The sequence below is a fragment of the Labrus bergylta genome, chromosome 8, assembly GCF_963930695.1.
Source record: "Labrus bergylta chromosome 8, fLabBer1.1, whole genome shotgun sequence".
NCBI classification, from domain to species: domain Eukaryota; kingdom Metazoa; phylum Chordata; class Actinopteri; order Labriformes; family Labridae; genus Labrus; species Labrus bergylta.
In genome coordinates, this window is record NC_089202.1 from 6,161,125 (window position 1) to 6,182,292 (window position 21,168).

At 42.0% G+C, this 21,168-nt stretch overlaps 1 protein-coding gene across 3 annotated transcripts in view; it reads right to left on the reverse strand.

Annotated features, from left to right (window-relative positions):
* Positions 1-965: 965 nt before the first annotated feature.
* triob (trio Rho guanine nucleotide exchange factor b) overlaps positions 966-21,168 on the reverse strand; it is a 103,052-nt gene continuing 82,849 nt past the window's right edge. Inside the window, exons 38-61 of one of the 3 annotated variants that reach the window (XM_065957654.1) lie at positions 14,630-14,916; positions 14,368-14,538; positions 13,182-13,277; positions 11,876-12,024; positions 11,628-11,694; positions 11,423-11,526; positions 11,210-11,279; positions 10,944-11,033; positions 10,758-10,850; positions 10,587-10,637; positions 10,397-10,474; positions 9,841-10,032; positions 9,429-9,606; positions 8,400-9,301; positions 7,192-7,442; positions 6,943-7,072; positions 6,826-6,853; positions 6,503-6,665; positions 5,969-6,090; positions 5,336-5,414; positions 4,625-4,825; positions 4,406-4,544; positions 4,008-4,197; positions 966-3,732 (exon numbers count right to left, since the gene is read on the reverse strand). In XM_065957654.1, coding sequence (XP_065813726.1) covers positions 3,329-3,732; positions 4,008-4,197; positions 4,406-4,544; positions 4,625-4,825; positions 5,336-5,414; positions 5,969-6,090; positions 6,503-6,665; positions 6,826-6,853; positions 6,943-7,072; positions 7,192-7,442; positions 8,400-9,301; positions 9,429-9,606; positions 9,841-10,032; positions 10,397-10,474; positions 10,587-10,637; positions 10,758-10,850; positions 10,944-11,033; positions 11,210-11,279; positions 11,423-11,526; positions 11,628-11,694; positions 11,876-12,024; positions 13,182-13,277; positions 14,368-14,538; positions 14,630-14,916 — 4,235 coding nt within the window. In that variant the 3' untranslated portion in view covers positions 966-3,328. Of the gene's footprint in view, positions 3,733-4,007; positions 4,198-4,405; positions 4,545-4,624; positions 4,826-5,335; positions 5,415-5,968; positions 6,091-6,502; positions 6,666-6,825; positions 6,854-6,942; positions 7,073-7,191; positions 7,443-8,399; positions 9,302-9,428; positions 9,607-9,840; positions 10,033-10,396; positions 10,475-10,586; positions 10,638-10,757; positions 10,851-10,943; positions 11,034-11,209; positions 11,280-11,422; positions 11,527-11,627; positions 11,695-11,875; positions 12,025-13,181; positions 13,278-14,367; positions 14,560-14,629; positions 14,917-21,168 lie in introns of those variants that run through there. The other 2 variants (XM_065957652.1, XM_065957653.1) reach the window with 2 other exon arrangements.

Consider the following 21,168-nt stretch of genomic DNA (forward strand, 5'->3'; position numbering starts at 1 on the left):
GCACATAGTGTCTCAAGGGAGGCAGTTTAGATCAGAATTTAAAATCCTCCTTTTAATTACAAAGCTCTTACTGGTTAGGCACCTTAACATAAAGAGCATATAGTGCCCTTTGACCCGTCTAGAACATTACACTCCCAGAATGCAGGCCTGCTGGAGGAACCTACAGTCTCTACAAGTTGTATGGGAAATACAGCCGTCAGTTATAAGCCCCCACTCCTTTGGAATCATATACTAGGAAACAAACATCATCTGGGTGGGCTCTAAACTTTTCTTTTTTGATAAAGCCAATAGTTAGAACTGGCTCAGGCCTTGAACCAGCTCCTTGTTAAGGCTTAGACTTCCATCATGTCTCTCCTTCTGCTTTCATGTCAAATTAATGCATGTCACAATATTCTAAGTCTTTGAGTAACATTAAAATTACACTAACCATTTATTTTCCCCAGGAGGTTTCTGAGCTCCTTTGTCTTGTAGGTTCCTCTGGATCGTTGCTGCAGACAGCCAGCCTGCTGTGGACCTGCCTGACTCCAACTCCTGCAAAAATAATTGCATTTGTTTATTTGGATCCTCATTAGCTACTACTCTTCCTGGGGGTTTTTCTCTTAGATCAGTCTGACTTAGAAGTGTTTGGTCATTGCTATGAGTGTCGCTCATAGGGGATTCATGTTGGACCTCTGTAAATAATATAACAAAAACTAGAGTCTACACCTGCTCTTTTGTAGTGTCTTAAGAGAACTTCCATTTTGAAAGCTATACAATACAAATTGATTGATTGATTCGTTCCAACGTAAGATTAGGCTTCTCGACACAGAACGGGAGTATTTTATTGCTGCTGTTTCCTTTCATTTTGACGAACTGTTCAGGGGTTTTCCCTTCTTATTACTAATGCCATGAAAACAGTAGCTCTTCTCACAACCCCCAAGGATTGTGTGTTTACTGTGTGTGCGCACAAAGTGTCAGAGGCAGTGGTTCCTTGTACGTTTAATGGCAAAATAACCGAGGACAAAATAAAATATTTACAACACTTAGTAACATGTAAACACAATCTTCTGTACAAAGAAATATACATGCAAAATTAAAAAATAAGTCATCATAAGACATTCAAAATGACATTGCTGCAGTCTTGTTCTATGTGTATTTAAAATATGACATAGTTATGAGGTTTACATCCTGAGTGTGGGCATACTGCCCGACCCTCTCTGTACATCTTTACATCACACGCAGGCCGGGTTTCCCAAAAGCATTCTGTTACTTAGATTATATTCTTCCATGAATACTCCTAAACAGAATTCCATAAAGTGATTAAAAGCATGATTTTGGGAAGCCCAGATCCACACCAATAAATTAAAATGAGACAAAATAAGAGACTAAGACTGTACAGACAAACACGCGTCATTGAACTCAACATGTTATTGACTTCTTTAGTGTTTAATCAGGTTTTACATTAACCCTTTGAAACCTGAAAATAAAATAAGAAACAAAGCATGTTTTTTTTTTTGTTTCATCCACCTCTCTAGTTTGAAGCATTCAACTGGCACTTAAAAAAGAAAAAGTATTCGGTAACTTCTCCAGATATAACATCAACTCCTACAAAATAAAACAACCCAAAGTTAATGTTGAGTGTTATTTTTCAAGGGGAAACATTTGAACTATTGTTGGTCCAACATTTGGGCTAAGTTTAATTGTCCAATCATTGAAAGTCCATGGTGAGTGGGCCACAATGAGAGATCTTTCAGGATCTATATCTTGGTAAAGTAACGTTGACAAAGTCTGTGTTACGACATCAAACCCAGATGCTCAAACAAAATAAATCTAGTGACATACACCAGAATATACCTACAAAAGCCTAACAAACTCACACAGCAAACCACTTTTGTGCACAGCTTGAAAAGAAAAAACAAGTGTAATATTAGTTAGTTTTTTTTTCCAGCAATAAACCACCAAACAATTTCTTGTTACAATAAGAATAAATAAAGCCAGACTGAACCTTTGTAAACACGCGTAGGTCAGGGTTCAGAATGGTCTTTTATAACTTAACGTGAGAAATAAAAAAACCTACACTTAAGCAGGGGAAAAAAAGCATAGTTGACTTTGGTATTGTTACAGAAAATAAGAACATGACAAAATGAAAGCATAAGTGCCTATATTTAATAGATACACATTTTTTTATACATTATTCCCTCCTCTTGTCTGGGGGGTTTTTGCAGATATTAATACTGAACTTAATACATAAGAGTTAACACAATACAGACATCTATCGCAGTACCAGGTACGTACATGCCTTTTTAAGAATACAGCTACAACACAATTCTTCATAAATAGTTGCATAAATGTTAAAGCTGCAACATTGCACATGGGGGTCGATGCAAAATACGAGTGCATTTCTAGTAGCGGTTTTGTTTGTGGTGAGATCCAGCTGCTGAGGGTCCACAGGGAGCAGCTGCATGGACTCACTAATACTCGGCAAAAGAAATAGCTTTTGTTCATTTGAGATGGATTCTTCGAAGTGAGAATGAAAGGCAGGAATACGTTATTTACAAATAAGGCGGATGCAGATAGAAATCTGAGAAGCTCATTCCCAGGTGCAGTGATGCTTGTTCAAGTTAATTTTGTTTCTCCGAATGTCAAAAAAAAAAAAAAAAAAAGATTTCTCCTTTCAAACGGAAGGGGGGCATAAAGTTAAGCAAACTATTGCACTGAATGTAACTACAACGTGTTTCTGGAGAAGGTTTTGGTCTTCACTTTGATCCAGAATGAAGCGGACCCTGCTGATGGGTGCCACTTTGTTCACACACCTCACTTCTTTGTTTCCTACTACCTACTTACCTTTTAATCCCCAAAAGGTATGAATAAAGACAGTTTTCCATTCCCTCACTGTACAGAGTTTCATTTACAAAAAGTAATCTCTCGTTACAAAAAGCATTTCCTTATATTCAACCGAAAGCAGCCTGAAGTACTCTTATTTTACAGTATTCTATTTTTCTCTGTTTAACACTGTCCCCAAACGCAAGACTCGCTCGCGCTGGATGGTCGACAAAGCTTGGTTTTCTCCCTGCTAGGTCAACGTTTGAAATCTCAGACAGATTCAAGCAGTTCATTTGTTGTGCAGGCATAAAGACAATATGCCGTGGGTTAAGGGGAGGAGGGGGAGAGTCAGAGGGTTTGTCAGCAGAGGTCAGTCAGTCAGTCAGTCAGCAGCAGCAGGACTTTTGTGGCTTAGTGAGGGAAAAGGGGATCTTTGTGGAAATGTTGCTGGTGGTCCCTCCTGGTGGAACTAAACGTATTAGTTACTCATCCTCCATATTTTCTTTGTATATCTTCTACACCTTTGTTACATGTGGTTGAGCAGGCGGCTGTGAAGAAAGGCCTTTATGGTGCCAATGGGCCGAACATCGTTCTGGTGTTTCCGTCTCTCGATGAAGGAAATGAGTCTGGAGGTGTCCAGATGTGCAGTCTGAGGGCCGGGAGATGCAGGCCGCCTGTGATTTGAGGTTTCCCTGTTTATCACACCTTGCGGCTGGAGCCAGGGCTCCTGCAGGCAGGACCCTGCAGAGGGCCGTCGCTCGGGCTCTCCCTGGAGCAGCAGGCACACAAAGTCTCGGGCGGCTGGGCTCACACCCTGGAAGTAATCCTCCGGGAAACTGAAGTCCAGGCGACAGATGTTCAGACACGTCTCCTCCAAACTCTCATCCAGGAAGGGAGAGGCACCGCTTAGTAAAACGTAGGTCACCACCCCTGTAAATGAACCAATGAAAACCCTAAGTTAAAGAATCAATGAGGACGCAAGTTATCTGCTCAATCAGAAGTAATGGAATGTGTGTGTCTATTACTAAAACGTAATTGTTGATTGCTTCATATTATTGAAGGGGAAGTGAAGGATTGTGGAACTTGTGGTTCATTTAAGTAAATCAAGCTTTGGGGCTTTGGTATCATCAACTCATGTCCACACCACCACAATATGTTTCATATGATGTTGTAAATTCTGAACTGTTTTGTGCTCGGTTACAGACCTAAGCTCCAGAGGTCAGACAAGAGCGAGGCAGGCTGACCCAGGACCAGCTCAGGAGCGGAGAACTCTGGGCTCCCCAGGAGAGGATGGATGTAGGAGGAGGAGGAAGGGTTCAGCTGAGCGGCATCACCAAAGTCTGTCAGCTTGATCACGGGCTGGGAAAATGCATGTTCTACCACAATGTTCTCAGGCTGCAGGAGCAGGAGAAAGACAGAGGCACACGTTTCTCAATACCAACAACTTAAGAAAAATACATTTAGAAAGCAGGAACCTGAGAAAAGTGGCATCTTTGGATAAAACATCGTTGAACTAATTAGCTTTCACATTATACTTGCTGATAAACTCAATTTAAAATCCTCTCATTCTTTCCTCTACTCTGGTGTTAGAGTGTGCATTTACTTTGAGATCGAGGTGTGCTATCCTCCAGCTGTGCAGGTAGTGGAGAGCCTCCAGAATATCTCGCAGGTACAGAGCCACCTTCTCCTCGGTCAGGTTGCCCCAGCTCACAATGTAGTCCAGGAAACGTCCCTGGTCCGCCCTGAAAAGAGGAACACATGGACACATTAGAGACTTGCACATTAACAAGGTTTAACTTTATTTTTCAAACACTGTGCTTACATCTCTAGTACAACCACGTAGCTGTTGGCAGTCTCGTACGTGTCCAGCAGTCCGACCAGGTTGGGGTGGTCCAAGCTCTGCAGGAGTCTGACCTCCTGCAGCACCTGCTCTCGTCGCAGCAGCTTCTTGTTTACTTGTTTGGCTGCAACTGTGCGTTTACTCCCCCTCTGGTCACACCGCTTAGTCACTGAGAAACGTCCCCTAGGGGAGCAGAAGTTACGATTAGAAGACTATATGTACAACTATATACATTCACATATGATGTGACGCAACATGGTGAGAACGTTTGTTGATCTTAATCTAACTGTACTGTGCGTCTGTTGTACTTTTTTAGATCTTTAAATGGCTTTTTTTTCATGTGACCCTCATTTATTAATTTGTTATCCTACATATCATGTATCTATAGTTTATTTTTCCAGACCTGATTAAACAGATGAAGTTGGTGAGGATACAGGCACTTTAGTCAGTTTACAAAATGTCTTTATAAAACAGCTACATTAGTCGATTGCCAAGACATTTTGATCCCCCCTCATCAAAATACCCGTAGCTCTAATCAACAACCACCTAACTACTTCTTGAACAGCCATCCACAATAAAGTCAGTAATATGAAGAGTTGATTTAGATTGATGTGGTCAAGAAACAACTCGTGACAATCAAACAGAAAAGGTGAGAGTTCAAATCAAGAGGGCTTTCAATAGCAGCATCCTTACCTTCCTAGTTCAGTGATCTCTGTGTAGTGAGATTCAAAGCCGTTTTTCCAGAGGACTTCACTGCCATCTTCAGCAGTTCCTGAAAACCCCATTACGTAACACATGTTATACAATGAAGTCAATGTGAAAGTGCAGAACACTGCAGTTCCTTGAGGATCTACTTGAGGTTGGCTCCAAAAGCCCGTAGGTCACACACAAACACGCACGCACGCAATTTTTTTGAAGGATACATGTTATGCATATAATTAGGGGCTTGATTAATATGACTGCAAGCGGTGCGGTTGTAGCTGTTTACCAGGAGGCTTAAGACCCGCCTCAGCTCCAGCTCTTTGCCTGTTACTAGAACTAAAGTTAGGTTGAGCATATTCAATATTGCGACCACCATAACTTGGCTTCAAAACTCCCCTTTAGTAACAAATGGGTGACGTCAATGAGGCTGCGTCCATGTTTCATACAGTCTATAATGCTGGTTGTGTTAGAAATTAAAGTACATTAATGTCCACAGTTTTGTGGTTTCAAAGTGTATACCTGAGGTAGTGTAAGTGTCCTAGCATATCCAGAAATTGAACTTAACATAATTAAACCTAAATATCTTTCTAGTTATAAAAAGCTTGAGGACAGTGGGATTCTCACCTGAGACTCTGAGGCTGGCGGACGAGGTGACAGAGCCGGCTACATTTGTGGCAACACAGGTGTAAACGCCACTGTCCTCTACAGACACTCCCAGGATACGAAGCACTGCTTCTTCTGTCTCACTGAAAAAAGGAGAGAAGGATGGGAAAAAAAACAAATGAAATAAGATGCAAGCCTGAGGTTTTCGACATTTGATACTTAAAGAGTTTTGTGTATTGCTAAATGAGCAGTAACATTTCTACACCACAGAATTAAGACTTCTCTTCCAACAAACTTGATGTTTCTCGTCTAAAAATAATGGATTATAATGCTACTCAGGCTCCCCTCTTACTTTACTGTAATTTAAATTTACAACAACATATTCAGATTTTTATCAGGCATGCTGATGTACAGTATTCATCCATTGGGGCTAAAATACTTAGAAATAAATAGTTAAGAATCTTTCTCACTCAAAAAATGAATACTGCAGATTTTTTCTTTGATTCAGCTCAAAGAAAAACAAACACGATATCAAGTGGAGGTGTATGCTGTTACCTGTAAGTGATGCTGTAGTTTCCGCTGTTGCTCAGAGTGTTGTTGTCAGGACCCCGCCAGGTGACAGTGGCACGTGGCCGACCGCACACTTTACACTTCAGGGTGACACTGCTGCCACTCTCACATGCTACATCGCTGACAGGGATGAGAAACTCTGGAGGAGCTGGAGAGAAACAACACAAGTCAATGTGCCATGAGCTTTGCTGTCGTTTCACTTAATTAGGTTGCGTTTGGAATTTTAGTACTTGAAGCTATCTAATGGAACAAAACATTTACTTAACTGCACCACACTTTAAGTTCAAAAAGCAAAAATGTCTACGTACCATCCTGGATGAAATTTGGATTTAGGAGCTGTGAAGAAAATGTAATGACATAATTAGATTTTCATGCACAAATTACAGAACGGGCAAGTAAGCAAAAGATATCCCCACACCCTTTACCTTGACAGAGACTTTGTTAGCCAGGTTGTCCTGAGACTTGCGGTAGCCATTCTCCATCTTCCTGCCCTCCTTGTCTCTTTTCTCAGACTTTCTGCGAATACGGAGTGCTGTGTGCCATGATAATGATTTTCTAAAGGAAACAACACAAAGAGGCAGTCATTTCAGTCTTAAATGAGTTAAACACAAAAGCAGAATCATGATATATTGCATACTGTGTGCTTCAACAGGAGACACGTCTCTTGTTCTTACTTGATGGTTCCTTCAGGGAGTTCAGGTGTGATGGAGGATGATGTGTGTCCTAATACGTAGCCAGGGATCCAGCCCTCAGCAGCGGGACAGTGCTCATTGGATGCCCGATACACCAGAAACATGTTCTGCTGGTTGCTGGCCAGCATTTGGACCACCTCACCCTGCACCACACTGATCTCATCCTCCTTCACTGCCACATAGTCCTGGGTCACCAACATGGTGGACACACTGCTGCTGCTACTGCTTTCACTCTGTTGGAGAGAAATAAATAAAACACTTTAGAAGATGTGAGACTTCACACAGATGGAAACGTTTTGGCACACAAATGCAAACAAAGTAAATACACACACATGAAGAAAATTAATTTCTTGAAATGAAGTACAGAAGTGTGTCAGTAGCTTCTCACCAATCAAATGCATTATTTGATTGACAGTGTATTTAGAGGGATGATCTTGCTAACATGCTTAAAGCATGCAGCAAAGGACGGAGAAATGCTTTCAACAGAGGTGGTTTTTTATGTCTTCACTGGCGAGTGTTCGGGTCATTGTATAAGAGTTATTTTCGGAAGAAGCTGTGAAGCAGAAGTTATGATTCGCAAGATGGAGATAAGGAACTTTGTTTCCAAGGTAAGAGTAAAGTTGAAGTTATAAAAAACTTTCCAAGAAGATGCTTGATCAATTCGAAGAGAGACTGATACGGTTAGCCAGAGCTGCTTATGTAGTCACAGGCCTAACAATTGTAAAAGGAAGGGGGCAGTTTGTAAAAGAAAACACGGTCTTCAGCTGTTAGTGTGGCCAAAGATTCTAGAAAAAATATGCTATTGGAAGCATGAATGAAAGGTTCGGTGGGATACTATGTTTCTTCAATCAACTGTTAGTGTCTATTAGCTGCATTAGAGAAACAAACACACACGGAAGCTCAGAAAAGAGGCAAAGAAAGCAGAAACAACAGTCGTCTATGAGTCAGATTCGCACTGTTAGTACATTCCTGGAGAGCCAGAGGTTTTCCTCACACAAACACTGTCGGTGAAGTTAGTGCACTCAGAAAGCCGTTAATCTCCAGTGTGGCAGTCGTTGCATGAACAAGCCATTCTCAGAGGCAGCGGCAGGATGACTGACAGTTTGACTGCCTGCCAGCCAGGGCGAGGTTAGTTTTTAGTGAGTGGCTCCAGGCCTCGCTGAAGCCTGGGCCTCGACTCGGCATCTTACCCCGTTGCTCTGGGTCGAGTGTATGGACTGCTCACTGGTGGAGGAGCAGGTGCTCATTCGGTCTATGTCCTTACTATGGGAGGAGTGGCGGTGGTGAGAGGGCGTCCCGTGGCTTCCTCTGCCCAAAGACTCCCCACCACCACTACCACTGGTGCTGTTGTCATTGGGGTAGGAGAAGGAACCAGGCCTGCTGGCGGGAGAGGGAGGTATAGGAGGGACCATTGCCCAGAAAGGATTGCTTTTATGAGCAGGGCTGGGGTGGACAAGTGCCTCCTTTCCCCCTCCTCCTGGGGACTGAGGTGAAATCAGAGGAGAGACTGTCCCAACTCGAGGGCTTTTTAGGGGCAAATTCAGAGGAGCAACGGCCATCTGTGGTATAGCAGCTGTTTGATGTTTCTGGGTGTCCTCAAAGCCCCCAAAACCGGCTCTGACACAGCCGTCCATGTTGTCTGACGGCTTGTTACTGTTATTACTGTTACTCCCATGAGGACTCTCCAGCCTTCTCATCTTAGGCACCTCTGAGGCTAACAGCTCCCCGTTTGTGCTGCTGTCTGAGAAGGGATTGGAGGGGTGGAAGGACTGAGGGTGGCAGGGTGACCACATACCTGCTGACCTGTCGGGCCCCTCGGGACCCGGCGGGTGGTGGTGGTGGACGGGTTGAGGGAGGCGTGAGGATGGCTGGGGGATGCGTGAGGGTCGGGAGCGAGGGCCACACAGGGAGGAGGAGTTGTTTCCTGATCCTCCGGAGCCTCCGCCGCCCCCTCCACCTCCCATGTTGGAAGTGCTGTTGGAGCTGCTTCCTCCTGGCAGGCCTCCTGTACTACTACTGCTACTGCTGGGTGGAGCGCCCGGACCCCCACCACCCACATGGTTCCTCTGGTACTCTATAGGGGACGTCAGAGCTGTGATAAAGGAACATTGTAGAAGTTGTTTAGTTCAAAGGATGAAACCATCTTCAGATAAAAAAAAAAAAATCAGTAAACATTATGCTACTTTGTGTAGACTTTTGTGAAGACAGCCTTCTCCTACCGTTGAGGAAATTGCGCTGGTTCTCAAGTATCTGGCTGACTTGGTGGACCCAAACTTGACTGACTGCAGGGCTCGTTGCATGGATTGTGTACCTCTCCATGTTACCACTCGATGATCGAGAGGTGAGTGTGAACTTGCAAGGGTCTTCTGCATTTTCTTCTAAACCCAGCCAGCTCACCTGGTTGGGTTTAGAGACAAGGGAGGAAAGAAGACAGAAGAAAAAGAGAAGAGAGACAAATGAGGAAAAGTAAAAGTGTAACTAAAAGTTGCGAGGGACAGATGCGGACATTGTAAAAGTAGTATGAGGCTATTTCGAAAGACGCTACATTGACATTTCCACACTCGTTCAATCTAAATATAGAAGTGAAGCTTTCTGAGAATGTATTACCAATTGCAATTAGGCCGCAATTACCTTGATGCTGTTCTTGAAGAGGTAGCCCGGAGTAGAGAAGCCCTTCTTTTTGTCTATAGGCTCGCTGAAGATGACGATCTGTTCAAACAAGAACACCCTCCTCTCCTTCATCCTCGACAGAAGGCCTCCATCCTGGTCAGAGACCATGAAGGTGTCTTGGAGAAGCAATCTGCCCTGCGCCACAATTTTACCCTGAAGACGAGGGAGAGAGAGAGCAGAGAGGCACAGGATACATAGGATTGTATTAATAAGATGGAGCTGGACAGAATCCTTACTCTTTTCTAATGACTTTCATGGCTAATATAAGAATAAAAAAGAACAAAAACAAACAGAAAACAGAAGAAATGTCCATTACAACACAAATATCTACAGTAGTAATCACATACATGTATAAAATGAGTGAACACTGACAGCTAGTGGCAGTTCACTGAAGTTAAAAATGTTTGTCTGCATAGATACCTAAACAAATAAGAGTAGGTGTCAAAACACACAAAAACACACAGAGATACAGGCACAGACATGCACAAACTACTGGGAGGATAAAGAGCAGTCTTACTTCGAAGCCTTGAAGTCGTCCGACATTCATCATGTCATTGCAGCGCTTTGGGACCACACACATCACCTCTACAGCTTTCTAAAGGAGAACAAAAGAAACTTTAAAGGGCATATTTCTCACATGGCAATCCAAGTTAACGTGTGAACCTCATCTTAAGAAAGTTTTATAAAGAGCCTGAGGATTACTTTACCTCCAGCTCTGATATATCCGCTCCAGCTTTCTTGGAAATTTTGTAAAGATCCTGTGAAATAGTTCAAATGTACAAAAAAAATGTTGAACGTGTTGTTTGATCCTGTATGTTTCAAACTTTTTCATATCTAGAATACAGCCTGCAAAGTATGAAACCCTATTTTGGATTTACCTTCAGTAACAACTGGTACTTCATTATGCGTTGGACAGGTTTGATCAGAAGGTCAGTGATCTGCAATCTGTGGCCCAATCGTTGCTTTAGGTCCTGGTAAAAGAAACAATTATTATTATTGACAGTGCATGGTAGAGAATGCTGCAAACGTTTGGGTGAGTGTAAACTGGTGAAAAAAAATCTTACTTCAAAATAAGTGTCAATGTACTCTGACACAATGTGCTCAGATTTAGGTTTGTTCTGGCAGTACACGATGTACATGTGAAGTCTCCGCTCCTGCAACAAGAGCCAGACAGACAGAGCCAGAAAGCAAAGGAAGCATGAAGAAATCAGAAATGTTTTATGGCTCAGGAAATATGTTATAATTTATTTTTTGATGTCAATACATTTGTTTTTGTAATCCACAGTTGAACAGAAAAAATGATGTAAAACAACTGTGACTAGTTCCTCACCTGTTTGACAAATAAAGGAGCCAGCCTGTCGGGATCCTCCAAACACTTCTCCAGCTCTGCCAGGAAGAAACTGTCCACAAATAAGGAAAGAAAACACTAATTTAGCCGAGCATACTCAATGTTTTTTTTTTGTTTGTTTTTCAGTCTGGGACGATAATACACTTATATTTGTAGTAGAGGGTTTGTTAATTGAGAAAAACTGCAAGGTCGTACTCTTTGTGCCAGTCGTAGATCTGATGGATGTTTCCAAAGACAATCTTGTCTTTTCCTCTCATGTCATCTGGAACTCCCTCCTCTTTCATCCTGCTCATGTAGCCCTGTGGGGAAGGGGAGTTGACTCATTTGCATGAGTATTCACCAAATACTGACCAAAAATAATATCAGAAAGCTCAAGATAGATTTCTTTTTTTTTATATACCTCCACCACTGATCCCAGGTCTCTGACATAGTCTCTCTCAGTCTCCACCAGCTCCAGAAGCACATAACTGAGAGACACAAAACAGAAACTGCCACTGTGTAATACAAACCCAATGCACTTAAGCTGTGGATAAACCTCAGAAGTGTTCCATATAAGCACACAAATGTTGGCAAACATGATTAACTGATTGAACTTAAGCAGGTTTTTGTTTATGGACACACAAACAAGACCCGGGGCTTAACACTCACTGTCTTCTCTTGAGGAAGCCAGACTTGCGCTCATCCAACTCATCGATGGGTGAGGAGGAGGAGAGGAGGGAGTTGTCGGAGGGGTTGAGGGAGGGAGAGCTGCTATCGCCCTGCTCTACTGACAGCGAACTGGGACGATCCTCCAGTGACTGAGGGAACAGGAGACAAGGAAAGGAGGAAAAGGACAGATATATTGAGAGTTAGAGTTTTTGTTTATGTATACGTTTAGAGCAGCCATTCACAAACTTAAGAATGCTTGAGGCCAAGATAAAAGTATTTCTCTTTTTATTTACTCTACAAACATAGACATTCTTATGAAGTGGGCCTATGACAAGGCTGTGCAAATATTCATCTGATATGGTGATAAAACTGTTTAATAACATCTTATTCTAGTTTATTGTTATTGATTATTTTTTCCTTTGTATTATCTTATTCTCTTTTATTTAAGTTAATTATATTTTAGTAATTTGTTATCTATTTTAATTTATTTTCAGGGGATACTTTTCAGTGTTTTAGTATCATATTCTTTTGTATTTTAATGTTTTTTTGTCTTCCTTATGTGTGTCCTTCATGTGTTCGTCTCTTACTACCCTGTCTTGAATTTTAAAAGTTGATCTTCCGTTTGCCCATGATGAATTCATGATAAGATTTCTTCAATTTCTCAGTTCCTGTTTAATCATTTTATTTATAACATGTTTTGCATGTATTGTGGGTATGGTGTGTGTGTGTGTGTGTGTGTGTGTGTGTGTGTGTGTGTGTGTGTGTGTGTGTGTGTGTGAGTCAAACTGATCAACTGATATGACTGCTCACTGCCCACCTGCAGTACTTGCAAGGCCCACCAGGGGGCTTAAATCACTTGTATTTTACCAAATGTGATCCTATCTTAATCAGCAGCATGTTTATGTTAAGGGTTTTATGTTAAGTTTAATTATGTTTTTTAAAGATAAAAAGGAAGCTGTATGACTCCAGAGAAAATGGCATTGTCTTTACTTTGCTACATGTCCGTAGTGTATTGTAGTGTACAGCCCGTAGACCAGAGGACACGTGTGAGTTTGAGGATATTGGTTATGGAGTGCAATGCCCATTTGTCGCAACAGCGGACAGCTGGCTTAGTGAGTCACAGTCCTGACAGATGACTAGTAGGCCATGATACCATTCTCTGTCAACAACACCAGGAACAAAGTGTGTGTGTGTTTGTGTGTGAGTGTGTCTTTATCTAGGTCTATCAGACTTCTCTGCATAGAATATGCCACATTTCTTTCACATTGTACATGTGAGTTTTGTGCTTTTGTGATTTCTGTCTCACCATCTTGCTCTTCACCAGCTCTTCAATGGCACTGACCAGTTCAGCAGCACTGGGAGTTTCTGAACTGTTGGGACGAGTGGTCAGACGAGATGCAGACTGGAGATGGGAGAGAAAAAAGAGAAAAAGGAAGAAAAGCAGTTAATAGGTGTAAAGCATGATACATGTAAAACTTGGCAGTGCTGGATGCAAAACAGGAGTCAAACATTCTCAGTGGCTCTACTGTGTATGTGATCAGGCTCACCATTGCTGGATTTGGACCTCGATATTCCACATGGCCAAATAAGGACTTGGTGAGTGTGATCTCCCTGATAAAAGGGTTAATTAGGGGCCAAGTTGGAGCCAATCACAGGCTGGTTGTCAGGTAAACAGGGGTTATGAGGAGGGTTTAGGTCAAAGGCAAGATATAGGTTTGGACTGCTCTTCAAACATGAGCATTCTGATTGGTCAAACAACTTAAATACAGCAAACAGTGTTGCTATAATACTCCATTGGAGACAAAGTTTGCCTCAGCAGAGGAGCCCAGTCTGAGGGATAGTGGCAGGCAAAGGATACCCTGTTCAAAACCAGACTCAATGGAAGAATAACCATTTAGTCCCACAGACACCTCACTACATGTGAATGGAGTATTCACTTCAGCAACAGTTGCACAATTACACTCTAAGGGAATGACTGTTATTTGGTGAAAGACAGAAGACGAAAGAAAACAACAAAAAAAGTTATATAAAGAAGGATCCAAAGAGGAGTTAACAAAGTGGTTTTACATGGACAGGTAGGGGAACTGGGACAGAAGAGAAGCAGAACAGAAATCAACATAATGCTGAAGGTAGGAACATGCAACCATCAAGAAAATAAGGGGAAAAAAATAAGTTATTAGTCAAAGTAGTGTAGAGTTATAATCACTATTATTGTTATTAGAAATGTGCATTTTAAAAAGGGCAAAAAAAACATTTTTTTTATACTTTAAATCTATAGTATTATTGGGAACTTCCCTATAAAGAGGACTTTATCTTGTGTTACCATGCATCCTCATTAGTTTAACTGATTAGAAGTTTCAAGAAGCTTGAATTGAAGACATATTACTTATTTGTCTTGGTTGGTGTCATGCATCATATTTCCTTAATACTTTATACCATGTGTTGTTATTTATGCATCTTTATTTTTTTGGAGAATGCTATCTGTGACCAACCTTGTCGTCTTGGGAGTCAGGCTGCAGCAGGCTGTGCTGCTGGATAGCCATAGGTGGAGGTAGAGGGACAGCATCGGCGCCCTCCTCTCCTTCCTCTTCGCCACAGCTCTGCATGCCTGATGAGGAAGACTTGGACAAGGTACCACTGCTCAGCCCCTCGTTGCGCATGCGCTGTAGAGAGAAAGAGAGCGTCTGGTAGAAAAACAAAAGGTGTTGTATTAATAATTCTGATAAAGTAATCCACTGTTGTGTCTGCACATACTTCCTCCAGGGTCTCGTCCTGTGGTGTGGCAGCGCTGTCGTCAGAGTCCTTCTGCGAGCCGGGGATGGTGTCCATGTTCTTCCTCGTGCCGTCCCGGTTCTTCTTGTGCTTGTGGGCGAGCTTCTTGACGTGGCCGTCAGCTTTACCGGAGCTAAGCCGTCGCACGGGACTGGTCAGCCACTTCCTTAAGGTGTTCCCGGGACGCTTAGGGCCAGGGGAGCTGTGAGGACCCAGGGTTAGGCTGGAGCCGGGTTGAAGGGCGTCGTTACTGGACACGGACAAGGTGTCTGAGGGAAAGGGAGAGACAACAAGAGGAGGTTGACAATTATATTAACACGTATAACACATGTATTAAGATCTGTAAGGAAAAAAGTCTTGTCTTACAAAAAAATCTAAACGCAATATTGGACCACAAATCTCACATAGACATCTAACTGTAAGAAATAGTCACTATGTAGGCAAGTGAGAGTTTGAGTGCTTGCTAGCAACATTGTGAAAAGGCATGGTATATGCTGAAAATGTGTTAGCGTTTGTTTGTTCAGTGTTTGCATGTGTTATGTGCCGTAGGCAGGCTGGCCTCCTTCTCACAGTGAATCTGTAGGAGGAAAGCTCTTCTCCGACTTTTAGCGGAGCCATGATAAAATAATGCAGCATAGAGGGATGCTTGAGGCTTTGTTGGAATACTTTAAAGATACTACCACCTGCCTATCTTACATGTCTGCTTATTCACTTTTGTCCTATTTTAACCCTATGTCCCTTTCATTGCCCTTATAGTCACTCGTTGCTTGTTGTTTTTCTTTTAAATCTTCAAGCATGATGCTACTTCCCTTAAGAATGAGATAAACAAATCCTTTCAACAGGCTGAACAAGCCATCTGAGTAAAGAGGTTGATAAGGCCGAGGCTGGATTTCCCCCCTCGATGTTGTCACACAGCAACAACTCGACCCCGACTCTGACACCACACAGCATTCCTGCTACAAGACCTTTCACCTCCTCCAACACTTCACGATGTAACAAAAGATAACAGCATGATTTAAGAGTTTCCCCTTTATTCTGTCGCCATTCAAGTGAGTTGAGTAAATGGATTAATTCAAGGACAATACAAAGAACTTTGGCAATCGCCAAGGACAAGGAGAGCAGCTCTGACTATCTGATCCCACCTAAGCTGCTTTATTCACTCCTTAGATAACGTTTTCAGTCACTTTCAATTCAAAGATGTTCCAATCAAAATGAGTTTGTTGGTGTAGGAATATCCAGGAGACAATGTTCTTATTGATTAGCATGTGACTTTCACATTCATTTTAGGACTCTGTGCAGCAGCTTGCCCAAAGAGTACAGAGTTTGAGACATTCAGCCTCACATCATTAAGCTATTCAAATGCTAAAATAGATGCAGCTGCTAAAGATTAAACATGTGACCATGCTGAATGGCTCTTATGAATGGCAGGTGTGGAAATTCGGCCTTCCCTCATTGGACACTTTCACACACTGCCTAAATGTACGCATCTGTATGTGAACGTCATTCTGGCTCTGGGAGACACATTTTTTTTACTGCACTTTACTGATACGAAGCATGTGTTCTCACATCGCATGCAAGGAAAGAACAAAGCACAGTTCCCAGAATAACAAGCTTCTCCCACATCAGGCGCTCTAAAGCCATCTTCCTCTCACCATCGCACTCTGGCAAAGCCAAGGCCTTTCGGAAATATCTACAGAATAACCGGAGCAGTACAAGTCACGATATTCAACAGATTCTGATAATTAATGTGCCTCATGTAACATTTCTTAGCCATGAGTAAAGCACACAGTAACCCAAAGCAGAGCAAGCGTAAACCCATTTTCTTCATCCTGTTTTCATCCTGCAATTTAATTTAAACCAGACAGAAAGTCAGTTTATGTCCTAAGTTGAGGGAAGCTTATGTGTGTCCTTCATGTGTTCGTCTCTTATTACCCTGTCTTGAATTTTAAAAGTTGATCTTCTGTTTGCCCATGATGAATTCATGATAAGATTTCTTCAATTTCTCAGTTCCTGTTTAATCATCTTATTTATTATAATAAATAATTTATTTATTTATTTATTTATTTTTAAATCTTGTGCATGTAGTGTGTGTGTGTGTGTGTGTGTGTGTGTGTGTGTGTGTGTGTGTGTGTGTGTGGGGGGGGGGGGGTAGGTTATATTGTGTTTATAGATTTTTCTGGTCATGTGAAACCCTTTGTGTTACACTGCTGTATGAAAAGTGCATGGTTGCGATCACAGAGCTTATTTGAGGCAGTAATTCTGAGTGTTGTGTAGATAATGTAAGCATGTGTGAAGGGATACAAACATAGAGTCAGAGACAGAGGTCAGGACTTCTCATGTAATGCAACCAGACGGGAGACACACTGGGGTCACAACCTGACATGTTAACATGCTGTTAGCAAGTAAGCCCCAGCCCTTATTTTAGCAGCTGCAGGGCAAGTAGGAGATAAACATTACAACTTACAAGCAGTTATCTGACACCGATTTAATTTCAGGTGAGAAACAATTACTTTCATGTCTTCAAAATGTCTTTAAAAACTGAAACAAAGAGACAAACAATGAAATCAATTCATCTAAATTCAATAGATCTGGCAGTGTGTGAGTTTCGCTATTGAGGTGTATTTTTATTTGTGCATAAATTGGAATAAGAAATATACAGAATCTGTCCTTCACGCAGATGTTCACACTCTGACGGTTAGATTAGCATCTGGCGCTATCAACATGCTGATGAGACTGAAGAGGTCGTGCTAACAGGGTTGTAAATAAATGAAACACGGGGTCAGCAGCCTTGACACATTCCTCCTCAGTAGAAAATAACCCTACAGACACATACACACCAAACACACACACACACACACACACACACACACACAGAGGGCGTCACCTTTGCCCTGTGCCCTGCAGAGAGTCTTTCATTATGGAGACACCTCATGAACAGCTGGGTCAGGCTCCAACTCATGGGAAACAAAAAACTGGGGACACAAAGTTTGGTGGCATCGGCGACTCATAAGACTTTGTCCTTTGAGTATAAGCTTTGTTTTTATAGTGAGAATTTCATTTGACATTTCACAGAAATAGGCTTTTGAGCTTAAGTAATACTGAATTTACTGAACAATGTGTTCTCAAAAAATCTTAACCCATGAAACTGCAAAAAAGTCAGCAAGTTTCTTGTGTATATCAACATTGGTGAGAATAGTAAATGTAATATCTTTATTATTCTGATTCTAATTAGTAGAGAGAAGACTGGAGAATCTTTCTTTCGATGTAGGATGTTGTGTTTTATTCCTGGTTAAATAATCAGTTCTCTCATTAGAGCCCAACATAACTGAGAGCACTATGAGGGTCATTGGAGTCAGACATTTACATACGTATCTTCATGTTGCACAGGGTATAAAGACTGCATGTGCAAATACATGCAACAGACATTTAAACATGAAAATATCTGCTAACTGCCCCTACCATCTGCTTCAAAATACACATGTCAGAAATGATACGGAACATGAATAATAACAGCTTCTCACTTTAACTCTGTGGGCTGAGAATAAACCCACCAAAAGGCCGACAGATGCTATCCTCTGCATCCTCGGATGTTTGCTCATTTAATCTGTAAGATGCCGACATGCCATCATAATTCAGTCACTGCTCATTCATACGACTGCAAAGAGCATGCCAGGTTTACAATTTAGTGTGTGTGTGCACGGAGTCTCAGAATAGGAGGGGAGGGGAGGGGAGGGGGCAGTGGTAGAACAGAAGGGATCCTGAAAGTCTGCGCAGCTCCTCTGAGGCATGCCTGGGATTCCAGAGGTGTCACCAGGGGAGCATCTTCCCTGTGGGCTTACCTTACCCAGGAGAAGGGATACAAACACACAAACATACAGTAAGTGTGGTCGGAGACGAGCTTTAACGGGGTGGAGGTGAACCATGAGGGGAAAGCTCCGGGGGGTTTGGCTGGCTGATCTGTAAATATGTGGACAATGCTGGCTGAGGGCTTGCCAGCCACAGCCATAGTTATGTGGGGTGTGGAGATGGGATGGGAGATACGGGTATTTAGAGACCACCAGCATGTTCTATTAAAAAATATGCTTATGTTTCGGTGTTGTTTTAAAGGCTTATTGGACTAATACATAACGCACTGTGAAAAATGTAACCAGAGAAAAAAAAATGGAAATCTCTTCTTCTGCTGTTGGTCTCATTATTTGTGTTTCCTCCTGAGGTCTACAGTGACACCCTCTGTGTCCATCTGTGCAAAAAAAAAAAAAAAAACCTGACCTGACCTGACATAGATCGGCACGGAGATATAATCTTGTCTATTTGATTTCAGCAGATTTAATATCTCATCAAATAACAGTGCATTCACCAAATTACTTTCAGCGCCCTAATGCCCCAACATAATCCACACTTGATTAGTGAAAGCCCTCTGCATCAAAGTCATTTGAAAATAGCTGACGTGGAATTTAAAAACAAGGGCAAGCAGTCAAAAAGTTAAAATAATGTTTCTTGCACAAAGTTAACTGTTACAATTCTAGTCATACTTTTTTGACCCTGCATGCTTTAAGAGCACAAATAGCATCACTTTCTTTTACAATCAAAGCCTTCATTTACATCCTGAACATGATGAACAATAGGGCCAAACTGGGAAACATTAGATTTACTGTTTTGCTGTTTCTCTTTCTCAACTTTACAGACTTTCTCTTCTATAATAAATACAAATCCACAAATTGCATATTTTTTTCCCTCTACATAAGAAACAAAAACTGCCTTTCACAGATTCGTCATTATTCCCATATTAAACTCTGCTCCAGATGAAAAAAAGAGAGCATGTGTTTTATCAAGCAAAACACACCCTGACATAGAAAAACAAATGCTAAGATATGAAGACCATGACTTGAGTCCTTCATATGATGTTGTCACTCATTGTTAACACATGATCAGGGCACCTACCCAGGTCCAGTAGCCAGAACTTGCAGTTGTCAGAGTGTCCTCTCTGTGCTGAATTCATGGTGCAGAAAGGGTTTAAAGACACTAAAGACTCAATTCCACGGGCCATGTCAGGCAAATATCAAGCCTCGGGAAAACCGACTTGAAAAATCTCCCTTAATGCATCGCCACTGACTTTTAATCGCTATGAAAACCGAAGATTGTTTCTGAAATGCTTGCAGTTTAAAAACAAATAATTCTTCATAATCTATGTCGCTTAAAATCCAGGGAGAGAAGGTGTGAAGTCCAGGGTGAGGGAAAAAGAAAAAGTCAAATGCAGCATGAAAGAGTAGGATGTTTTCTCTCTCTCTCTCTCTCTCTCTCTCTCTCTCTCTCTCTCTCCCTCTCTCTGTCTCTCCCTCTCACTGTCTTTGTATCGCCTTCCCTCCTTCTCTCCCTCCCTCGTCTGTGAGTGGGCTGCTGTGAGGATATTGGGCAAGCCTCCACTGTGCCGCTCCCGATCCAACGGGATGTCTGTAAACACGCAGCACATCTACCGTATTACCCTTTGTAGGAGCACCCACTCAGTTTGTGTGGGCGGGTGCATATTTCACAGACATTAGGATGCATACACGTTGTGCAGTATGCTTGGAACAAATATAGACTCAGTTATGAAATACAAGAGAAGAGAAAAACAAAATGATCAGGGTTAACTCTGGTTAGTTACAAATTTCATTCAGGTTTTCTGGGAGTCAGAATCCCTTTTGGAGGTTTTGCAATGTTTTCTTGACTACTGCTGACTATATTTAACACTTAATTAACTTAACTTAATTTTGGTACATTTTCACTTTACCCTACACACCGTGCAGTCTAGAGAAGCTATGCAGACTAGAGCTTCCTTTTCCACTGTGAGTGTGTGAGTGTATGTGTGTGTGTGTGTGTGTGCGTGTGTGTGTGTGTGTGTGTGTGTGTGTGTGTGTGTGTGTGTGTGTGTGTGTGTGTGTCCCTGGGCTCTAAACAAACTCTGTCCTGTAAGAACACGCACACACTTGTATAGACACAGCCTGCATGTATTTATTCTGCTCCTGAAAGGGTCTTTTTTTTTTAATCAAAAGTTTGGTCATTTGTTCAGACCTTTTTGTTTCAGTCAGAAAGGCATTGAGAGCAGTTTTTTTTTTTTATGAGCGGGGGATTCCAATAATGTGCTTAGAGTGGGGATGGAAATGCTGTAAACCCAAATTAAGAGGAATGTTGAGCTTTGCATAGATAAACAGTAAAGGAATTTTTAAACATTTCAAAAACATGCACCTTGAACGCATGCTGCTACAGATGTAAATGACTGTCATCAGTTGCCTCCTATATGTGATACAGGCTATCTCACTCTTCATTGTAGTTATTCCCAAGAGAAACAGCCCCCCCCCCCCCCCCCCCCCCCAAACAGTCAACTATTCCTGCCTATGAGACACAGCAGGAAAAGAGATTTTCCAGAGAACCCTAATCCCCTTAACACGTCACCCTTCCACAACTCTGGACAAAGTGGCCTGCATGGTCAGTAAACACAAAAAGCAGACAAAGTAGCAAAGACGTTTTCTTGTCATCCTTGT